The sequence below is a fragment of the Phalacrocorax aristotelis genome, chromosome 5, assembly GCF_949628215.1.
Source record: "Phalacrocorax aristotelis chromosome 5, bGulAri2.1, whole genome shotgun sequence".
Classification (NCBI taxonomy): domain Eukaryota; kingdom Metazoa; phylum Chordata; class Aves; order Suliformes; family Phalacrocoracidae; genus Phalacrocorax; species Phalacrocorax aristotelis.
The window spans coordinates 2998814-3019689 of record NC_134280.1 but is presented as its reverse complement, the minus strand read 5'-3'; the positions used below and the strand labels follow the sequence as shown (position 1 = coordinate 3019689).

Below are 20876 nucleotides of genomic sequence, written 5' to 3'. Positions count from 1 at the left end.
TCCTAGCTGGGTCATCTACATACATACATAAGTAGATTATATGTGTGTGTGTTTATGTAATAAGATGATGTTATATGCAATAATATATAATATAGATGTGTGTGTATATTTATTATAAATATGTGTACATACATATACACACATTTTTTTCCTCCTGGTAGCCTACAGAGGGTGGGAAATGTACAAATATTTCAGAAGCAGAGAAGGCCGACTCTAAAAGCAGGAGTTGCATTTGGAAGTGGCCATGGACAGGAAACTTTCTGCCCTGCCAGGTTTCTCTAATTTAGATTTTATTATGAAATTTTTTTTGGCCTAAAGGTAGCTAGTTATGTCGCATTTTTCCCATTCTTTATTGCACAGATTATTTCCTAAATGAGCTTCAGCATTGTAAAAGACTCACGAAATGCTGATAATCCAGCTTTAAGATGCCAATATGAGTTTTAATTGATTTTCTTCTTGCAGATGTTCTTGAAGGCTACAATGGCACAATCTTTGCTTATGGACAGACATCGTCAGGCAAGACACATACTATGGAGGTACGGTGGCAAAATTAAATCAGTTCAGTAGCAGCAGTGGAATTATATGTACCAATTACCTGAACAAGCCAGCTATCTGGAGCACTCAGCTGTGAGTGACATATAAAAAGATCTGGGTATGTTTAGCTTCTACTGCCTTTTAAGCTGTAGTCTTTCTTTCAATGTGGTGTCTTTTTCAAGAGACGTCTACAGATATCTGGCTAAACTAACATGGTGAGTGAAAAACATCAAATATAGTTTCTCCATGTTTGTCATAACAGTTTAGGTATGTGTATATTTTAAAGGATTTGAGGGAAATTTGTTAATCCACAAATGAAAACAGTAATAAGGGTCTGTAGGGTTCCCTTGCATGCAGGATTATGAAAATTTGTGCCTTGGTTATTGGTTTTCTCATTTGCACTCCCCTTCTGGGAATACCATTCCTGCAGCACAGATGGATGGATTTGAGAATTGTTGCACTGGAGGAGAATACCAAATTACACCAAATTCCAGTGGCTGAAGTCCTAAGTCTGTTCATATTTCTGCTACATGAAGCATGACAGTGTCGTTTCTTTCCTGTGTTTTTTTTTATAACTGTTCCATTAGAAGACATTTAGTCTCTTGCTAAAAAAGGAAGATCATTCAAGCGTTTACTCCTTGCATAGGATTGTTCCATCACAACGCTGTACAGGCTGGGTGTATATGTCTTGGAGCATTTCAGTTCAGCTGTGAACTTTAAACAGGAGGTCTACAGCAAAGTTTTGCTAAATGAAAGGAAAAAATGAGCTTTCATCTGTTTAACAGCATCAGATGGGTTTTCTACACGATGAACACAGGTGACCTACCTACCCTGAAGGTTAAAGGAGAAGGAAAGCAATATTCTCTCGAGCCAGCAGGCCCTGGTGAAATTGCTGTTCGATTGCCACAATTGCTACTTTCCTGGAGGATGCAATAACTGATGCCTCACGTCTAATTAAGTCTGTCCTTGCAAGGATGGGGGAAATCACTAGCTCAGCCCTCACAGATGGCACAATGGCTGAGTAATCCACCAGCTCTGAATGTAATTAAATCAAAATGTCTGCAGGGCTTGAGCTGGTGCTTCCACATGGCATAGGGAAAGATCTCTTAAAGCCAATTTATATTCAGAATTACAAGCTGTGATAAAGAAAATGACTGTAGAAAAATGGCTGCTTTACTTCTTTAATAGAGAAAAAGCTGTCAGTTTAAAGTAGAATCAAATCTATATTCAGTTTTAATCCCCCTTTTAAAGTAACATCCTCTTGTAAAGTTGCTAAAGTATGTTGTGGAAGAAAAAAATAGTCTGAAGTTGAAGAAATAGTAAATCTTCTTGGTAAAGCTGTTCTGGAGGATTTTCTGTGAAATGTGAAATGCTTCATAGTGTTAGTGTTAAGCTTAAAGAGGACACGGTAGTATGATATAGCCAGGGTAGGCTTTCTGACATACATAGGTCTTTCTGCTGGGCTAGATAAAACATTTGGCAACATGTGTAGCAGGAAATAACCAAAACTATCTTAAAAATTCAGTATTTTTGACCATAAGATTATATTGATAAGCTTTGACCTTATAATAATGTTTTCAATAGTGGGTCCCTATAGATTGTAGTTATAATGTCAATATCCTGAAATGAAAGAGCGCTGTCTCAAATGTTACACTTCACTAGCTCCTGCCTGCCTGCCTGCTAGGTTTAAATGTGGAAATTAATGTTCTTATTAAAACGAGAGGCTTTAATAAGCAGAGAACTCTCCGTCCTGGTGCTTTAGGGGAGCTTACTAACTGCAACGTCAGCATGGCAGCAGCAGCGCATTTCTCCAAACTCTTTGGTTACAGCTAAATCCATAAGAGTGGTTTAATTTGGGTTTTGTTTGTTTTTTTTTTTTTAATTCCAGCTTTCCAGTGAATAGCCTACCTTTACCTTTCTCTTCTCTTCCAGTCCGTGGTCTCCATAAATCATAGTGGGACCTGCTTCATTCATCTCATGTTTTAATAAAAACATGTTGATAATAAAGTAAAAATGATTTTTTTTTGATACATCACAAGAGTGCTGATGCTACGGCATTTTAGAGATCTTAACTCTTTCTTCGCAAAGCGGTGAATGTGATCTTGCTTCACTGAAGTTTCTACTGACTTAAATAGTGGAAAGCCCAAGAAGGTGTAGATGTGATGATTGCCTTAAAGCACACTTAATCATCTTTTACAGATTGCTTTCTCTTCTGAGCTAGAGAAAGCTCAGTAAAGCGTAGTTATTACAGGGCTTGTTGAGACTAGGAGAATGTTTAAATACTTCTGTAAGTTGTCACTTACCCAGACCCCAAGCAGTTCTTAGAGGAAAGGTTTAGCTAGTGCGGTGATTCCAAAGCTGATGCACCTCTGTGCAGACAGAAGTCTCTGCAACAAAACATTGAATTCAAGCTGTCCTTTGGCTGAGCTAATGACCAGCTCGATCAAAGCTACTATAGAAAAGGGGACACTGCATAGCTCTAGCATTTCTTGTTCTGTAGCTGCCTTTGCCTCTGCTGCCTTAGGCATTGTGCATCTTACAGTGCTGAATAGTGTTGCATTCGTGTGCACGGCAGAAATACCAGTAAATCTCTGTTTATTCTAGTTTAGGAAAAACTCTTTTCCCCGCTTTGGGAATACTCTCTCTGTGCAGTAATACAAGGTAGTCAGTTGGTTTCTGTGAGCTTTTCAAGGACTTCTTCAGGGAGAAGGGGTGGATAGTGTGAAAATTGTGTTGCGGTCTCTGCTCAACAGCAGCACTGTGTGATGGAACCAAGTGCTGTGCTGACAAGGTAAAACAAGGTGTTGGCCTTTGGTTTAAGTGGTTTTATGCATACAAGTTTTCCTCTCCATCAGGGATTTAGTTTATTTAATCACCTTCTTTGTCATTCTCATAGTCTGAAATAAAATGATGTATCCTACGACAAGCAGTTTTTAGTTTCTGAGAAGCTTAATAGGATGTTGGATAAGGTATAGCATTTAACTGCTTCCACTGCAGAAGATAATCTTATTTGTGTAATATAAATAAAATATTCACGGTTTAGATACAGCTGAGTGCTGCTTTATAGGAAAGGCAGTCAGGAATGTAACTGATTTATCTATATTCTTCCCCCCCGTTCTTTCCCCAAGTTGTGCAATTCAAGGGCAGAAACCTAGTAACTGCTTTAAATACAAGCTTTGAGATAGAGAGAGAGGTTGTGTCAGTCCTTCATGTTAAATTTCCTTCATCCTAGGTTGATGCTTAGAAGTTGACTGTCCTTTCACCAGCTTTACCATAAAGGAAGCGATGTCTGGAAAGGCTGTGTTTGAATATACTAATAAAGAGTGAGAAACTTGGAAAACAGGTCAATTTCCAAGTCAACCACTAGTCATTCACAAACATGCGTAATATCGAGAAACACGTGTATGCGTGTATGATTTTCTTCCTATTTTGCTAAAAGTTTTTTGGTGTTTAATAATTTTTAGCAATTACAGATCAAATCTGACTTCCCATGATTTGGAATTGTATGCTTACCCACTATATTTTAAAAAAAGATCCCTACCACTGGTGGAGTAAGATGCTTTGTTGTGTCACTATGGACAGTCATACTTGGACAAAGATATATTAAAAAGGTATATTGGAGTTTCTAGACACTATGTTCTGATGGAGTCTTACAACTACTGACTTGTTATTGCGTATTTAAGCAGTCTCATAAAATATTTGGAAATAAAAATGCACTGTATGCTGTGGTCAGAAAAGGTTTTTATTTTGAGTTTATATATCTATTCAATTTTCAAATGGTGTTAGCTTTCCTGTTCGTGTCTGGCTTTTTCAAAAGGAACAATGTGACTAAACGGAGCTGTGCGGCAGGGAAATTCTTGTTTTTAGTTAATATTCAGTTCTTGAAAGAATAGAGGAAGGTAGTTGTGCAAATCAACATGGAGAACAGTAGTGTTTGTAAGGCACAGTTTGCTGGCAATAGGCCCAGCAAGCTCAAATCAGAATATATTACTCTAATCCCCAAATCCCCGCAACCCAGATTTCCCTTTAGCTTTCTAGCATAGTGGTGAAAGAGAAACAAAATGCTCTAATACCTGTTGTTTCTGACATGTTTCCAAATACCTGATTTGACTGGGACAACCAGGTAGTAATTTGCACGTTTGTTTGTGTTTATTCATCTACCTTTGGTCGAAGAGTGACAGTGTAAATAGCAGCAGGACAGCATGCTTGGCAAATGGCAGGAGCTGACAAAATAGGTGCTCTGTCAGGTGAAGAGTCCTATCATGTCGAGTCGTTCTGCCACCTTTTCTGTGCACTTATATCAAGCAAATCCCCCCAAGGCAGCAGCCCCGTTCATAGGGGCCCACTGGAGGAAGGTATGTTTGGACAAGGCTTTCTCTTGTGCCTGAGCAAGGCTTTCCAAGTTACCAAGGTTTGGTTTTGTGTCCGCAGGGGAAGCTGCACGACCCTCAGCTCATGGGAATCATTCCGAGAATTGCACATGACATCTTTGATCACATCTATTCCATGGATGAAAACCTGGAGTTTCATATAAAGGTAAATGTGGGATGACATGTTACATAATGGGGCTGGTGGAAGGAAGTTGAGCTTGGATGGAAAACCTGCATTCAGGGTGTAACATTGTGCTGCAGAATTTTTCCCTTCTTCCTTTTATAACTCAAAAAAGGATTAGGTTACTGAGGGTATTTGCTAGAAATAATCCAATAGAGTTATGGAAATTTTTTTTCAGTGTGTTTTCGGCTCAGGTTTGCTAGTCCATTGATTGCTTTGTCTCTCACCACCCCTGAGAGGCTAGCCAGCATGGTAAGAAAACACGTATTTCACTGTGGCTTCTCCAGAGACTGTACCTCAGCCCCACTAGCTATGACCATAAATACTGTTGATCTGTGCGACGTTTGAGAGAATACTGACATGTTGTTCCTATCTCAATGGCATAAACAGTCCTCCACAATATGTGGGTTTGAGATGGAGGAAAGATGGCTTTGGGCGATAGGCAGGAGGATGTTTAGAAGTAATTTTTAATCTATCAATCTTACATATGGGTTCCTTAAGATGGCAGGCTATGTCTTGATTTGAACAACTGATATATATGTTTTCCCTGTCCCTTATTGTGATATGAGACATATGATCTCAAATTATTTGAGTGACCTTTAATTCCTGCTGTTCATCCAGTCTCCTGGGGAGCTCGGTCTCCATGGGGGCATCGGTCCCTCTGGCAGAGTTGGGGTCAGGGTACAGCTTTCTTCTAAGCGGACATCAGTAAAATTACCCTATGGGTTGCAGGAAAAATGGGTACTCTTCTGTGTGATCCCTCCCCCAAAACACACAAAATATACCTAGGCGACTTCAGGAGAGTTATGTGCTGAGTGCAGGTGGAGTGTGAAAACATTGTCCCTTCTGCTGTGACCAGGTGATGTTCTCTGACAATGGAGCTCTCTTCCTCTGTCCCTCTTGTGCCTAAAAGTGGGAGATGAGTGACGACCTAGTACTGCTTGTATTAAAGCCCTTGAAGCACTTCTGAGGGTATATGTATGGGTTTTTTTCCCCAATAGTCTAGCAGAGTACCTCTGAACCAGTTCCTGATCTCCTGGAAGGACTATTTGGTCATTTTGTATCGAGAGCTTTCTTAGCAGTTCCTCCTTCTGGATGTGTTCATGAAGTACAGTCAGAAGAAGTAGACACACAAAGTACAAATAAACCATTTTATTAAAATTAAATTTTATAAATATTTTCTGCCTGGCGGAGAAGTCCCTGGGGGTGCTGGCTGACAGCCGGCTGAGCATGAGCCAGCAGTGCCCGGGTGGCCAAGGAGGCCACCAGCCGCCGGGCTTGTGTCAGCACTGGTGTGGCCAGCAGGAGCCGGGCAGGGATGGGGCCCCTGTGCTCAGCACTGGTGAGGCCGCATGAATGAGAGGAAACGGCCTCAAGCTGTGTCAGGGGAGGTTTAGATTGGATATTAGGAACAATTTCTTCTCTGCAAGAGTGGTCAGGCATTGGCACAGGCTGCCCAGGGAGGTGGGGGAGTCACCGTCCCTGGGGGCGTTCAAAGCCCAAGTGGATGTGGCACTTCAGGGCGTGGTTTAGGAGGCCTGGGGATGTTGGGCTGGCGGTTGGACTTGATGATCTTGGAGATCTTTTCCAACCTTAATGATTCTATGATTGTTATATACATATATTTTATAATATTTTAATTCTAAAATATTGAGCTCCTTCAGAAGTCACGCCTCTGAATTTTCATCAACATAACTTCCATAGGAGTGACACTGATTTCTTTTCATCTTCTGTAAAGCTCTCCCATGGCTATTGCTATTCCATGTGATAGCACTTGGGTACCCACAGATGGGGACCCCCTTGTACAAGATGTAGTAAATTCCTGTCCCAGCAGAAGATTATCGCTTTATAAATCATGTTCTGCCAGCACTAAATTGTTTCAGTGGTTTCCTATCATAGTTGACATTTATGAATATCTTAACAGAAAAGCTGCCTAAATAGCAATGAATGAGTGAGTGATTATACAAGGAGCTGTCATTGAGAGAAATGCATGTTCTGTCAGTGGGAGCCAGAATTTATCCAAACTGTCATGCTCTTTTAATAACTAAGCCAACGTTGAAAATTAATATAATTTTTTTTCTCTTCTGCTTTAATAGAGACCAGTTTAGAACAGGGAGGGGAACTTGGTATCTCCTGTGTGTGTTGGTCCTCAGCAGTGTGTTAATAGGGTAATAGAAAACATGTGAATTAAGTCTAGGAGAACCGGACTGTTGAAATGAGCTGGTCCAGAGGATGGATTTAAATGGGACACAGGTGAAGTAAATGCACAAAAGCAAAACACATCTGCATTTAATAGCAGTTGTCACACAGGAAGATCAACTTGTCAGTATAAAAATATATATATAATTTATTATTAATATGAGAGAAAATGATACTTTACTGGATAGCTAGAGTTTACTAATACCTAAAATTTATCCATCTAGTGTTCTAGCTAAATGGATAAAGCTTATTTAGGGTAAGGTTAGGCATCACCCCCCTAGCACATTTATGTTTGCTTCTGTGAGTCGAATATCCTTTAATTTAGAGAGTCATTCATTCATCTTCCCCCCCCCCCCCCCTTTTTTTTTTTGAGTACAATTGTGTCTCTCTATTACAGAAAAGCTCATTTTCAGTTTCCTCTTTGGACTTGGTTCAGGACAGAACTTTTACGTACACTTCATTTAAAAGTTTAATTTAATTTACGCTGCTTAAGCTTGTGTAACTTGGGTGTTAAACCACTAAATGTGCTGTGTGCTTTTGTGCTGGTGAATAGCAATATGCCTCTTAGAGCTGTCAAAATTTACCCTCCTTGTGATGCAGCTGTACTGATATGATACTAGCTGAATTGATTTGATTCTGTTCGATATTTTTGTGTCAAAAAAAATAGAGAAGGTAAGATTTATCTAAAGGTTTTTGTAGACTTTCCTGATGAATCATTGATAAATGGAGAAAGATCAGTGACCTGTAAATCATTCAAAATACAAATACTTTCACGTGAAATATGTGAATCAAAGTATGTGGGAAGTGGATTATATTTTTAGTTTGGTGCTTTTTATTTGGACAGATATGGAAATATAGGTGGAGAGATTTTTAAATCGCCAAAGTTTAAATCTGTAATGTTTATGATTACTTAGGTTTCCTACTTTGAGATATATTTGGACAAAATAAGGGACCTACTTGATGGTAAGTTCTGCATTTCTTATGTGACTAAGTGGCGTTGGGCTCGGTATAGTGCTTTGAATCAACGCTTAAGGGGAAACAGTTACTTTCTTTGCGAGTGATTTAAATTTAAGCTGTATGACTGGGTTTGTGGAAGAGAATTTTGCAGTTTAAGTCATCTGATCTGACTCTTCATGCACCTACCTCTGCAGTGCTACGTAGCTTCATTATAAATCAATGAGTACAGAGAATTTTCATATTTCAAGCCATGTCTGAGCCTCGTTGGCAACACAGATTCTGAAAATAAAACTGTGTTCTGCTGAGGGTTTTAAATTTAGAATACATTTGGTCCAACTTATTCCTTGCTTTGCTTCTCTTATGTAGAGTTTGTTGGGAGTTATCCGTCTCTTTTACAATTTGTGTGTCTTTATGTGCGTGCTGTATGTTGATGGAAGTGTGAATTGTGTGTCTTGAATCAGTCTGAAGACAGAGAAATGTATGCTAATGGTAACACAAAGCCAGGGACGTGTATCTGAGCTTTTTTGAATTCCAGTGAGTTCTTCGGTTTCTTTTGAAATTTTTGCTGCTTTGGCACAATCCATCTTGGTCTGTGTTTATTTTATTAATCCACAAAATAAAAAAAAGCTCTTGTGCCATAAAGTTAACTTTAAAGAAACAGGTACAAGATTGACAGGACAAGCAACAAGTTTTATGTAACAGAAAGACTGGTAGTTAATAAGGAGTGGGGAGCGACTACTATTCTCATTTACAAATTTAATACGTTCATGGTATTTGTCTGTCTTGCCTATAGTTGACACGGAATGTTCCTAATGATCTCGGTCTTTTTTTCTAGTGTCAAAAACAAACCTCGCTGTACATGAAGATAAAAACAGAGTCCCGTATGTTAAGGTACAAGGAAAATTCGATGCTTATTTTTTCATTCTTTCTCACATATGCATTTATTTACACATTTCCATTTGTATCCCAGTGCATTTGCTGAGATGATTCACCTCATGTACAGAATCCTGAATGTTCAAGTAGTCCTGGTCCCTGAATTTAGACAGTTTCCTGAAATATTAATGGGCTTGAATCATGTTTGCTTTATTTTCCTGGCTTTGAACATTTATATTTTGTTAGTACGGTGTTAAATTTTAAGTATTCATATTCCCATTTCATGTCAGATATGAAAGAGAACACCTTGAAGAATATTGTTCTTTAATATTTTGTTGCATAGATGCTGTCAGCTTGCAATGTTTTAAAACAGATTTGTTGGGTTAAGAATTTGTTTTATGCCTTCCTGGGCCCTCACTTAAATTAATACACTTGTGATGAACATATGTGAGCCTTAATAATATACACATAATATTGTTCTGTTTATTCTCATCCTGGGGAGGGCAAAAAAAAATTTGATAAAATAATTCCTTCAGTAATATTGCATTAAGGCAGAGACTTCCTCTTGTAATCTAACCCAAATTAGTAACAGGAATGTATCATTCCATGTGTTCTAAGTATAGAAACTCTGTTCTGCTGCATGTTTAGATTTGACCGAGTCTTTAATCTTGTGAAAGAAAATTGTCTCTCAAGTTATCCTGTGGACCCCTCCTGAAAGTCATACAAAGGCACGTTTTGGTCCATTGCCTCACTAATGATCATGTTGGATGTTGATGGCGGTTCCAATTATTTTGTTCATCAGTGCTAAATATTCTTCCTGGTGGCAGGAAGAGAACAGAAAACTTTTCTATTTTCAACTTGCATATTCCTAGGGTTGTACAGAACGATTTGTATCTAGTCCTGAAGAAGTTTTGGATGTCATTGATGAAGGGAAAGCCAACCGTCATGTAGCCGTTACAAGTAAGTATTCTGTGGAAGCTTTTCTGGCTATGGCGTGCGGGTGGTTGTAGCTTCCTAGTGGTGTATTGATTCTTCATGTTCACAAAGTACTTTGAGTTACTTATGTGAACGACGTAGGGATGCACAAATTATAACGCTCTGAGATTAATAGACCTGTACTTTTTACTGCTTCACTGCCTACAGAAACGTTTATTGACTTTGAGCCTTGAGAACTCCTGAATTTAATATATGGCATTATATAGTATTGTTATATAAAAAGTCAAAATATGTATTGTTATAACATGATATAGATATTTTGAAATTATGTATAGCTGAAATTATGTACGTACATTCTTCTTTGTGCTACAAGTCAAGAACTCGGAGCAATTCACCGATCAAATGGCAGAGCAGAGCAATTACCAGACTCCGCCTGTTTCTCTCTTGCAAGTTATCCCAGTAAAGCGGTGCCTTGGATTGAGTTCCAACGATGGCAAAGCAAACAAATCTTCCTCAATTAAAAAACCTAATAATCACTTCGGGCTGTGCCAAACTTGTTCACGTTGTGCTGTGCGCAGCCTACTAGCATTACAGTGATGAAAAGAGCGGGTATCTTTGCCCTGTTTCCCAATTTATGCTGTAAGATGTCTGATCCAAGCAGTGGGCTTGGCAGGACCTCAGCTTATAACTCAAATCTTTGGGCGGGGGTGGGTTGGGGGGGGGCTTGTGTTTGATTGGGTTTTACTGATTTGATTTGATTTTGCTTTATTTTATTTTATTTTATTTTATTTTATTTTATTTTATTTTATTTTGCTTTATTTTATTTTATTTTGCTTTATTTTACTTTATATTATTTTACTTTATTTTCTATTTTTATGATGCCCTGGGTAACTTCTTTCTCTTCCATGTCTCTACCTTCTTGCTTTAGTAAATATTACATTGCTTTAGCTTTCCCATGCCTTTCTCATCATACCAATAGACGTATATTCTTTTTTCTGAGTAACATTTCCTCCCGTTGTTTCTGCTATTCACTGTAAAAAAAAGTACCCAAATACACCTTTTGCTGTGATACTGCCTGTTGCATTTGCCTGTGCACAGGGAAGTTCTGCCAAAAGTTGACAGAGAATTAATTTTACCTGGACGAAAATGGCGAGGAGCAAATTTGGAAGTGTTATTGAAAAAACGGAGTTTGGTGATGGAGGAGGAAAAGGGAGTTCAGAAAAATATAAATATTGCTGTGAGTGTGAATGGGGGAAGGTGATAGTGCATTTTAAAGTAACAGAAAATAGAGAAAACGGGCGAGAAAGTGGTTTGTTGATTCTTAATGGGGGTTTTTTTTTTTGCTACTACATGAAACTTCAAGCATGCCATGGTTACAGTCAAACTCAGAATAAGTGGAAGCTCAAACTGTAACTGCCTGGGTGAAGGAGGATTTTTAATGGCATAAGCAATAAAAATCACTCTGAAATTTTAATGGTGGGTTTTTAATGAAAACTTTTGCTAAAATGTTGGGAGATCTCCTCACACAATTGCACTGAGTCCTACCCAGCTTCTTTTTATTGCAATTATTATTACTTCTCTTTAAATTCTCTTGCTCAGCTCAAAATTGTTCCTCTGTTCAGGACATGCGTCTGCATTGTAGTTCTATGTCTAAATAGTGTCTGTTATATCACAGCAGTGTTTTGTCTGAGCTGTCTATACTCATGAAGAAGCGTGAAAGGACAGAACCTTCACTTCTTGCTATATCTGTGTAATGTTATTTTATTATTCTTATGCTATGATTTTTTTGGTTGTTTTTGACTATTTCTGGTCAAATTTTATTGTTTCAGGGGAACAAAACTTTCAAAAAAGAAAGAAAACCAGCATTTTTCCCAAGGCTGTCATTTTATCATGAATCTGGTTAATTTGCTCATGTTGGGAGAAAGTAGGACCTCATTCTGTAGTCCAGAAGCTTTCTTTGCAGCTCTTGGCGTAGACACGGCTGTCTGTAGAGCAGTCTGGGCTCTCCAGTGGATGGGCTTATCCCTTTGAATTTGCTAGCCATAGGCTAGCTCTGATGAAATGTAATTTCTTGTCAGGTTTTAAAGTAATTTAAACAAAACCTGTCAAATGTGATTGCAGATATGAATGAACATAGCTCTAGGAGCCACAGTATCTTCCTCATTAATATTAAACAAGAGAATGTGGAAACTGAGAAGAAACTCAGTGGAAAGCTTTACCTGGTAGACTTGGCTGGAAGTGAGAAGGTAATCTTTCCTTTTTCCTAAACTGCTGATTTATCCTGGTGGGATCACTGAACTGATCTTGTGAATGTCTGCCTGTGCAAACTAAGCCAGGTGGAGTTACAGAAGTTTTACAGAGGTCTGATCTCATGTTATTATTAGTGTGGCAGTCTTTATTTTTCTTTTTTAATGTGAAATGAGAAAAGGAACAGATCAGAACTGTTTATTGGTAGGAAATGCAAAACCCAAAACTGTGCAATATACCTTCATTTATAATGAAGTGAATTTGAACCAGCGTACTTATAAATAGCTTCGCATTCAGTTATGGGTATTTTAATATAATATAATTTTTGTGTAATTTGTCATATTAAACTGCTATTTTAATTTCCTTATATTCAGATGTACTATTTCTATGTTTTCTGTAATTATTTCGCATACTAGATCAATGAAATAAGAGCAGTCAACGCAGTTATACAGCTGAAATCTGTTGAAGCTCCCTGAATGTCTGTCTTGATCGTAGTGACTATGTCTGCTTTCCAATATAGAAAAATACTAATCAGAAAAGGACTTGTATCTGTTTATTAAAAGAGTAATGGTCTAGAACAGTACTGCAGTGGAAAAAACATTGTTTCTCAGTTCTAATTCTAACATCTTTTGTAGTGTTCAAAGTTACTTCACCATAAGTGAACTAAATGAATTTTACAGTGCTATGGATCCTTCATTCCAGCTGGATCCTTGGTAACTATTCTGCATGTCAGAATAATTAAATAATTACTCACAATGAAGCAGTGTCTCTCACTGTGGTCATAGATTTCTATTTCTTTATGAAAAAAAGAAGTTAAATGAAAGATTTTGATAGGCAGAGCACCCTTCAGAATGCTCGTTGGGACACACTAGTTGATAACCCATCATTACAATGCAGAAGCCATCCATCAGAGTAATTAATCATGTTAATTTCTATTATTGCATATAATACTAGAAGTGAAATTAAAACCTCCTAGTGGTGTTTAGAAAATGAGTGCCTAGTCAGGCTCTGCTCTCCTCTGAAAACTACACTTCTGTGGTTTGTTATGTTCATTTGGACACTGTACAGAAAACCTGAAATCAGGGTTTCCTTGGCAGATTGTCTTCTTAAAAGATACTGTCGTGGTTCAGCCCCAGTTGGCAACTAAACACCGCGCAGCCGCTCGCTCACTCCCCCCACCCTTGTGGGATGGGGGAGAGAATCGGAAGAGCAAAAGCAAAGAAAAAATACTTGTGGGTTGAGATAAGAACAGTTTAATAATTAAAATAAAATAATAATGACAATAATATGGATTATTATAATAATAACAATAATGATAATATAATAAAAAGGAAAATGGAAAAACGGAAAAAACCAAACCCACAAGCGACACAACCGCTCACCACCCGCCGACCGATGCTGCCCATCCCCGAGCCATGATTGCTGCCCCCCTCCCCCGGCCAGCCCCTCCCAGTAACATACTGGGCATGGCGTTACGTGATGTGGAATATCCCTTTGGCCAGTTTGAATCCGCTCTCTTGGCTGTGCCCCCTCCCCTTCTGGCTCCTTGTGCCCCTGGCACGGGAAGCTGGAAAAGTCCTTGACTAGTACAAGCACTGCCCAGCAACAACTAAACCATCAGTGTGTATCAACATTAGTTTTCATACTAAGTCCAAAGCACAGCACTGTGCCCCCTACGGTGAAGAAAATTAACTCTGTCCCAGCCAAAAGCACAACAGATACAATTATGTTTCCTTTTATGTCATGTGGCATTCATTTTTAGAGGAAAGTACAGACACTGTAGTTTCAGTGCAGAGGAAAAGATACAGCTTTATGCTACGTTTTTGTGTCCGTCCGTCGTACCCCCCAAAAAACAAAACAAAAAAAAAAAAAGAAAAAAGAAAAAAGACTATAAAACTGTGTTGCTGTCTAAGGGAGTGCTTGTCCCAGGCCACCAAGCTTCTTGACTGGGCCACTCTGGGATCCAGTTTGTGGGCCAGTGGGCCTTGCATGAGTGAGACGATGCCTATTCTGTCCTGATATTCTTGGTCCATGCAAGCAAAACACAAAGCCAAGATACTCGTTTGGTGGCATATGCTGTTCCACTGAGCGTGCCCTGAGAATATACTGTGGTGTTCCCTATCTGTATGGACTGTCTGGTCTTGGAAATGGTCCCCAAGTGTCCTTGGGAGAGCATGGGCTCACCAGCTTTTCCCTTAAAGTAAGAATGAGCTTGCTCTTACACTGGAAGAAGGCAGCAGTCTTACCGGCTTCCACTAAGAAAAACGTGCATACAAAATTCTCCTTCTTCATGCTGAGGATAAGCGTGCTTTGTTTTTCTTCCAAAAGCATCTTTAACTGTTGCACTATCTGCCACTGTAGCTGTATTTGTACAGAGGCTTGCTCATAGCTGAGCCTGACTGTTGCCTGCTCTCTTTGGTAGGTCAGCAAAACTGGAGCGGAGGGCGCTGTTCTTGATGAAGCTAAAAATATCAATAAGTCTTTGTCTGCTTTAGGCAATGTGATATCTGCCTTGGCAGAGGGAACTGTAAGTAATCCTGTTTTGTGTTGTTGAAGAATGGCTTTTTATTTATCTGTTTCTTCACCATGCACATAAAAAAATAAGCTAACATTTCAGTTCAGAAAGAAGTTATTAGCTTTCCAACCACAAACCAGTGACACTTTTGCTCTTCTTCTAAAGATAAGAAACTAAATCTGCATGATTTCACTTGAGTGGTTATCCAATCTTGGCATAATCAAAACAATTACTCTTCGGGATTGTGTGTTTCAAATCCATTAAGCCTATCATTGACGACTCACGTTCTCTCTCGTTATGAGACAATTTAAAAAAATTGTTCTTGTCTCTTACTTTCATTAGAAAACCCATGTTCCATACCGAGACAGCAAAATGACCCGAATACTTCAGGATTCCCTGGGTGGAAACTGCAGAACCACCATCGTGATATGCTGTTCTCCTTCTGTGTTCAACGAAGCAGAAACCAAGTCAACCCTGATGTTCGGACAGCGGTGAGTCCTACTTGGCATCAGGCTGGATGACACTTAGGCTCCTCCATGTGTTCTGAGCCAGCTGTGCCGAGGGGAGTGAGATGAGCAGATATTTTAAAATAGGGAGGTTGTGGTTTCTGGAGTTGTTCAGAAATAGTATCGGAGAACTTGAGAAAACTGTCACTTTATTCCCTGTGGTACCAGAAAAATGTTAATGTTGGCCAGCAGCTGCACTACTTTGAAGCTCTGATAATTTTTCCTGCAGAAAGTATAAAGCGTTATAGTAGTTCTTTGAATTTTATGGGGAAGAGAATGGTAATGGGCAGCTTTCTGTTGGCTAACTCAGTGGAAAATGTTCAGTTTTGCTTTATCTGATACTGCTCTTGATGCTTTTAAGATGCATCTTCTCCTTGAATGGCATCTTGGGGATTATTGTTAGGGTTGCAAAAAATATTTTTTTAAACGTTAAGAAAAATGAAGACTCTGGACACAGTGTAATGCTGACAGCCTCGACAGATTACTGTGATAGCTCACAGACCTTTTTATATGACTGAAGGACATTAACAATGTAGGAACAAGTCCTCAGAAACAAGCGAGGATAAAATAAATGTGGAAGTGTTGAGACAGAAGATTTCTTTTCCATATGTGTTCGTTGCCAATAGCCATATGAAATACATTTGGAAAGTTTGCAAAAATAGGTCAGGCTCATTACGTAATTACTGCTTTTGCTGCAATTGAGGAGAACTCTGATGCTTTGGATGACTGCTCACTGTTTCGTGTATGTTTATTTGTATCAAATCACAACGGAAAAAATACTAGCAAGCTATGAGTGTTTGAAATATAATATACTTAACAGTATGTACAATATAATATATTTCTGATTTTTATTTTTATTTTATTTTAAATGTCATTAAATTGGGTTGTTTTCCACCATGCATAATTTTTGCATCGAAGCCCACACTGTTAAGGAACATCTTATGTTGGAAAGTAAAACCACATATGAAAGATTAATCTGACAATCTTATATTAATTCATTGCCTGACTTTTATACCTTTAATGTGAACTTTCCTTAGATTTTAGTGAGGGATGATCCCTTAAGTGTGTTCGTATAAGAGTACGTAAAAACGCAGGATGGGCGGTGAAGGACAAGCAGATGCAGTTGGGTGCAGTCCCTCGTGAGGAACAACTGGGGCTTAGGGCTGCTGCTGTGGGTTAGGGCTGCGGGACAGTTCTGCAACACGCTCCCCATCTGGCATTGCCAGAACCAGTATTAACTTGTCCTTGTCATCCGCTGCTGGGATTTGTAGAAGGTGGGGAGGGACCCATGTGCTGCAAGCCAGGGAGCTGCAGAAAGCACCTATTACTCTGATGTCCCCTTCCTATAGCATGTCCTTCCTATAAGCTACTCACTTAAATAACAGCATGCGGGAAAAACTTCCCGAAAGGAACCTCACAGTTTGCTGCAGTAAGTTTTTATGGATAAGGACTATAAAAGGAGGAAGCAGTCATTAACATGTAGTGGTTTAAGCGTTGCTATGCAGTTTTAATTCACTGTTTTATGATGAACATGAGCTTAAGCTATTGAAGATAAAAGCTCCTACTGAAATCCCGTTTATTATAATGTCACAGAAATTTGAGTAAATGCAAATATTAAGATGCAGTGATTAAAAAGCGTTAACAACTCTGAAGTATAGTGAGTTGTACAGTTTTTGTTGATGGTAAAAGTTTAAATGTTTTGCTAGTTCACAGTTTGAACCTCCCCACGTCCAATTTTCTGACTGCAGGTGATTTCAGACGAGTGTGAGTCTCGCACCTGTGTAGAACAGAAGAGCGGTCCCAAAGTTCCTGCTAATTCATTCTGGCCGAGGCTCCAAGGCAGTAAAGCATCCGAAGGGACATTTCATTTTAAGTAGATGAGTAGGTGCCGTGTTAGGTTTCAGTCTGCTTGCTGTTATGCTGAACCCTCTGTCTGCAGGTATGGTTTGAAGTAAAAAGAATTGTAAACAGGAAAATATAATAGTCCAGGTTAAGAGGATTAACAGGTAGTGTAGCTTTTAAAAAATTATTTTATTTTTATAATCTAGATTAAAAGGGGTTTGCTTTTCTTCAGTAATGCGTACAGTGCTCCAGGATCTCTGGGAAGTTGTATGCTTGGGTACTTCAGGAAGTGTGTGTAGAGGAAGTCCAGTTTCCATGTTATTTCAGTTTACATTTCTCTTGGTTTTGTTTTTCTTGTCAGTAATTAGTAAAACTTACCTTTCTCTTTGGGGAAAATAATTTTCAAACCAATTCTGCACATCCTGACCAGCAGAGCTCAGAGTGATGTGACATGACGAGTGCTCTTCTAGGAAGAGGAATATTTTTAAGATCCTCCTTACTGAGGACGAGGATGTCAGCTGAAAGGACTGGGAAGATAGCTAAATACTTTGTGAGAGTGCTTGGCTGGGGTTTTTTGTAGGGTTTTTATTTGTTTGCTTAAGAGGTATAGAATTGAGCTGAAATGAAAAGGAATACGAGGAGGAGGACTGGTGATGCACTAGACCTGCAGAGCAGCACACGTACTATACATACCCAGTGTTATTTGTCAGCATTTTGGACAGGAATGTTGCCGTCTACGGGAAGTGGTTTCTTTTACGGGCTCTTTGGTTGTGGTGTTTCATTTTTCTGATGTGACAGTATTAAGGGCCTGAATAACGTTAAAGGGAAGGTATATGAGTCATGGGTGATTACTGGTTCCTCCATTTTTCCTAGCAAAAAAGAATTATATCACCATTAAAAGTGTCAGGAGTAAAACTAATCTTCACAGGCCCACTTACACTAATCAGCATGTGCTTGTGCTCCTCCGTTAGTAGTGAGCCAGTTTCTTCTCTTTCTGCTCCATCTTTTCTTGTGTTTTTATATTGTTTTTCACTTCAGTTGCTAGTAAGTACTTCATCCATCATCAGAGTAATGCAGTCAATACACTTTATGGTGTCGCTTTTTTTTCCACCCTGTACAGTTAAATGAGTGGAAACTTGAGCTTTTGGCAGAGACAATATGTGAAAGCTAATTGTTAGGCATTATTTTGAAAGTACAGGGTTATTTTAAAATATTTCTGAGGTAATAAAACTCCTGCTTGTCACATAGTGCAAATCACCAGAGCGCTATCAGGAGTATGGGGCACAGATATGAGTGTGTTTTCTTGCCGACAAAAGAAACTTTCAGGATTTTTAGTGACTGGCCACATTTAAAGGATGTTTTAGCATAATTAAGTGGAGCTGTGAAGAAAATAATTGAGATCACGTGCTTTCCCCAAAGGAGACTTAGCCAGAGCATCTATAGCCCATTCCTAGGCGTAGTTTCTTGCATTGGTGTTTCAGCCTACACTTTTACAAACCGGTAGGAGGTTTGTCTGTTATTCCTTTACTTAGTCTCTATTTTGTTCCATAACGCTGGAGGCATTTGGAGAGCCTCGGTGTCTGAACAGTGAAGGGCAAAGATCCAAAGCTTTCTTAATTCATACTGATTTGTTTGGTTTTTCTTTTTAAATGTGGATTTGCTAGAGGAGGTGCTGTGCGTTTTTCTCCTGCTTGCTTTGCATTTGCTGTTGCAATTGTTGGGGTTCAGTTGGAGCTAAGCAGTGTCACAATAATAAAGTTGTGGTGGTGGTTGTTGGAAAGGTTTAAAATTTGTGATACTTCTGCCTAGAGAGGCAGTAACTCTTGAGCCTGCCTACAGTGGCACAGGCATGAGTTCAGGCTCCCTTCCCACTGACAGCCTTCCTCAGCCCAGCAGTAACCCAGTTACCTGGTGGTGACCAGTGGGCCTCATCCTTCCCTTCCTTCCACCCCCAAAAATGTGTTTGAAAGCACTCTTTGGCTTTCAGGAGGGATAAGCTTCCATATCTCTGGTTCACTGTGTTGACATCCTTCATGCTGTGATGCTTGAAACACGGCTGAATTTTGTTGGTGGAGTTTAAGCCCCAGCCACTGGCCGCCAGATTTGGACCTAGAAAAATTTCTGTTGAGGCTTCCTAGTAGTAATGGTACTGAGGGAGTGAGAGAAAATGGAATTGTGGCATTGCACTTCAGAAAATAAATTGCAAATGTTTAGCGGTTTCCCTTTGTGTTATGGAAAAATTTCTGAATCCTTACTGTTGTATTGAGATAGAATTTGCAGAACAACTGACACCTGGTTTCGTTGCGCAGAGCTAAGACGATTAAGAACACGGTCTCTGTAAATCTGGAGCTGACTGCGGAGGAGTGGAAGAAAAAGTATGAGAAGGAGAAGGACAAAAACAAGAGTCTAAAGAATGTTATCCAGCATCTAGAGCTGGAACTGAACAGGTGGAGAAATGGTATGTACCAGAAAATGGGAAGGGGTACATGTCTTTATATGTTTAAGTTATGTATGTATGTTTAAGCCTTGCCTTAAATCACAAGAGTCATTCTAATTCTAAGCTCACGATTCAGAGTTGTAGCTCATGCTTCATAATAATAACTGAAAGGTGAAGAAGCAAAAACCAGGGAAACCAGCACCAGCCATTTACAAAAGGTACCACTGTAAGTGCCAAAACTAGTGTGATATCAGATGTAGAGAATACAGAAAGGTGTGAATAATTTCAAATAATGTTAGTATTATTAATGAAGTAAACGTAAAATGTCATTATGTTTGGGGTTCTTTTAAAAGAACTCTGCTCCTCAGGCATGAGAATCAGTTCCGTTATAGTTTAAGGTAACTAGATCTTGGTGGTTTGTTGTTTCTTTTTTAATAATTGAGTTTAACATTAGAATAATTAGTCCTTTAGTACAATGATTAGGAGTGTCATTTGATTAGAAGACTCACCACTTGTCTTCTGTGGCTTCTAAGTGAAATGTGTCGAGAACAGCCAATTTGCTGTTTAGAAACACAGGGAACTGCTGTTCAGGGTAGGTTGTAAAAGCACGTGTAGGATGGTAAAGCAGGAAGAATATTTTTATGCGTACATACAAATTAGCGAATTTTTATTTAATCTGGAACATTGACAAATAATTTTAGCAAGCCATCCTTTTAGTTTTTTATTCCCTGTATTAAAAAAAAAATCAAGCCCCAAACTCCAAAGCAACAAACAGGCTCCCAACCTAAAGGAACTAATCCTGCATCCCCCCTGTACCTTGAAATCCCAGCAAACCACCAACAGCAAAATACTACTTCTTTGGAGTAATTTTTATTTTCTAAATTGCTTGACATCCAGGTCCTATGTGTTGATGTGTCTCCCAGTTCAATAGTATGTAACTCTTGCAAATATGAAGTATCTAAAGTGAGAACAAATCTGTGATTGATCTGGACAGGCTGGATCGATGGGCCGAGGCCAGTTGTGTGAGGTTTAACAAGGCCAAGGGCCGGGTCCTGCCCTTGGGTCACACCAACCCCAGGCAGCGCCCCAGGCCTGGGGCAGAGGGGCTGGGAAGTGCCTGGCGGAGAAGGCCCTGGGGGTGCTGGCTGACAGCCGGCTGGGCATGAGCCAGCAGTGCCCGGGTGGCCAAGGAGGCCACCAGCCCCCGGGCTTGTGTCAGCACTGGTGTGGCCAGCAGGAGCCGGGCAGGGATGGGGCCCCTGTGCTCGGCCCTGGGGAG

The 20876-nt window shown here is 39.5% G+C and overlaps 2 protein-coding genes across 5 annotated transcripts in view; one reads left to right on the top strand and one right to left on the bottom strand.

Annotated features, from left to right (window-relative positions):
- The window catches only part of ORC4 (origin recognition complex subunit 4), a 446994-nt gene that overhangs the window by 288228 nt on the left and 137890 nt on the right, over positions 1-20876 (bottom strand). The gene's annotated exons all lie outside the window — the stretch shown is intronic.
- KIF5C (kinesin family member 5C) overlaps positions 1-20876 on the top strand; it is an 88600-nt gene that overhangs the window by 31132 nt on the left and 36592 nt on the right. For all 4 annotated transcript variants that reach the window (XM_075092758.1, XM_075092759.1, XM_075092760.1 and 1 more), the window contains exons 3-11: positions 463-536; positions 4966-5070; positions 8199-8247; positions 9077-9132; positions 9987-10074; positions 12172-12296; positions 14720-14824; positions 15155-15303; positions 19470-19618. In XM_075092758.1, the coding sequence (XP_074948859.1) occupies positions 463-536; positions 4966-5070; positions 8199-8247; positions 9077-9132; positions 9987-10074; positions 12172-12296; positions 14720-14824; positions 15155-15303; positions 19470-19618 (900 nt within the window). The remainder of the gene's footprint in view (positions 1-462; positions 537-4965; positions 5071-8198; positions 8248-9076; positions 9133-9986; positions 10075-12171; positions 12297-14719; positions 14825-15154; positions 15304-19469; positions 19619-20876) is intronic.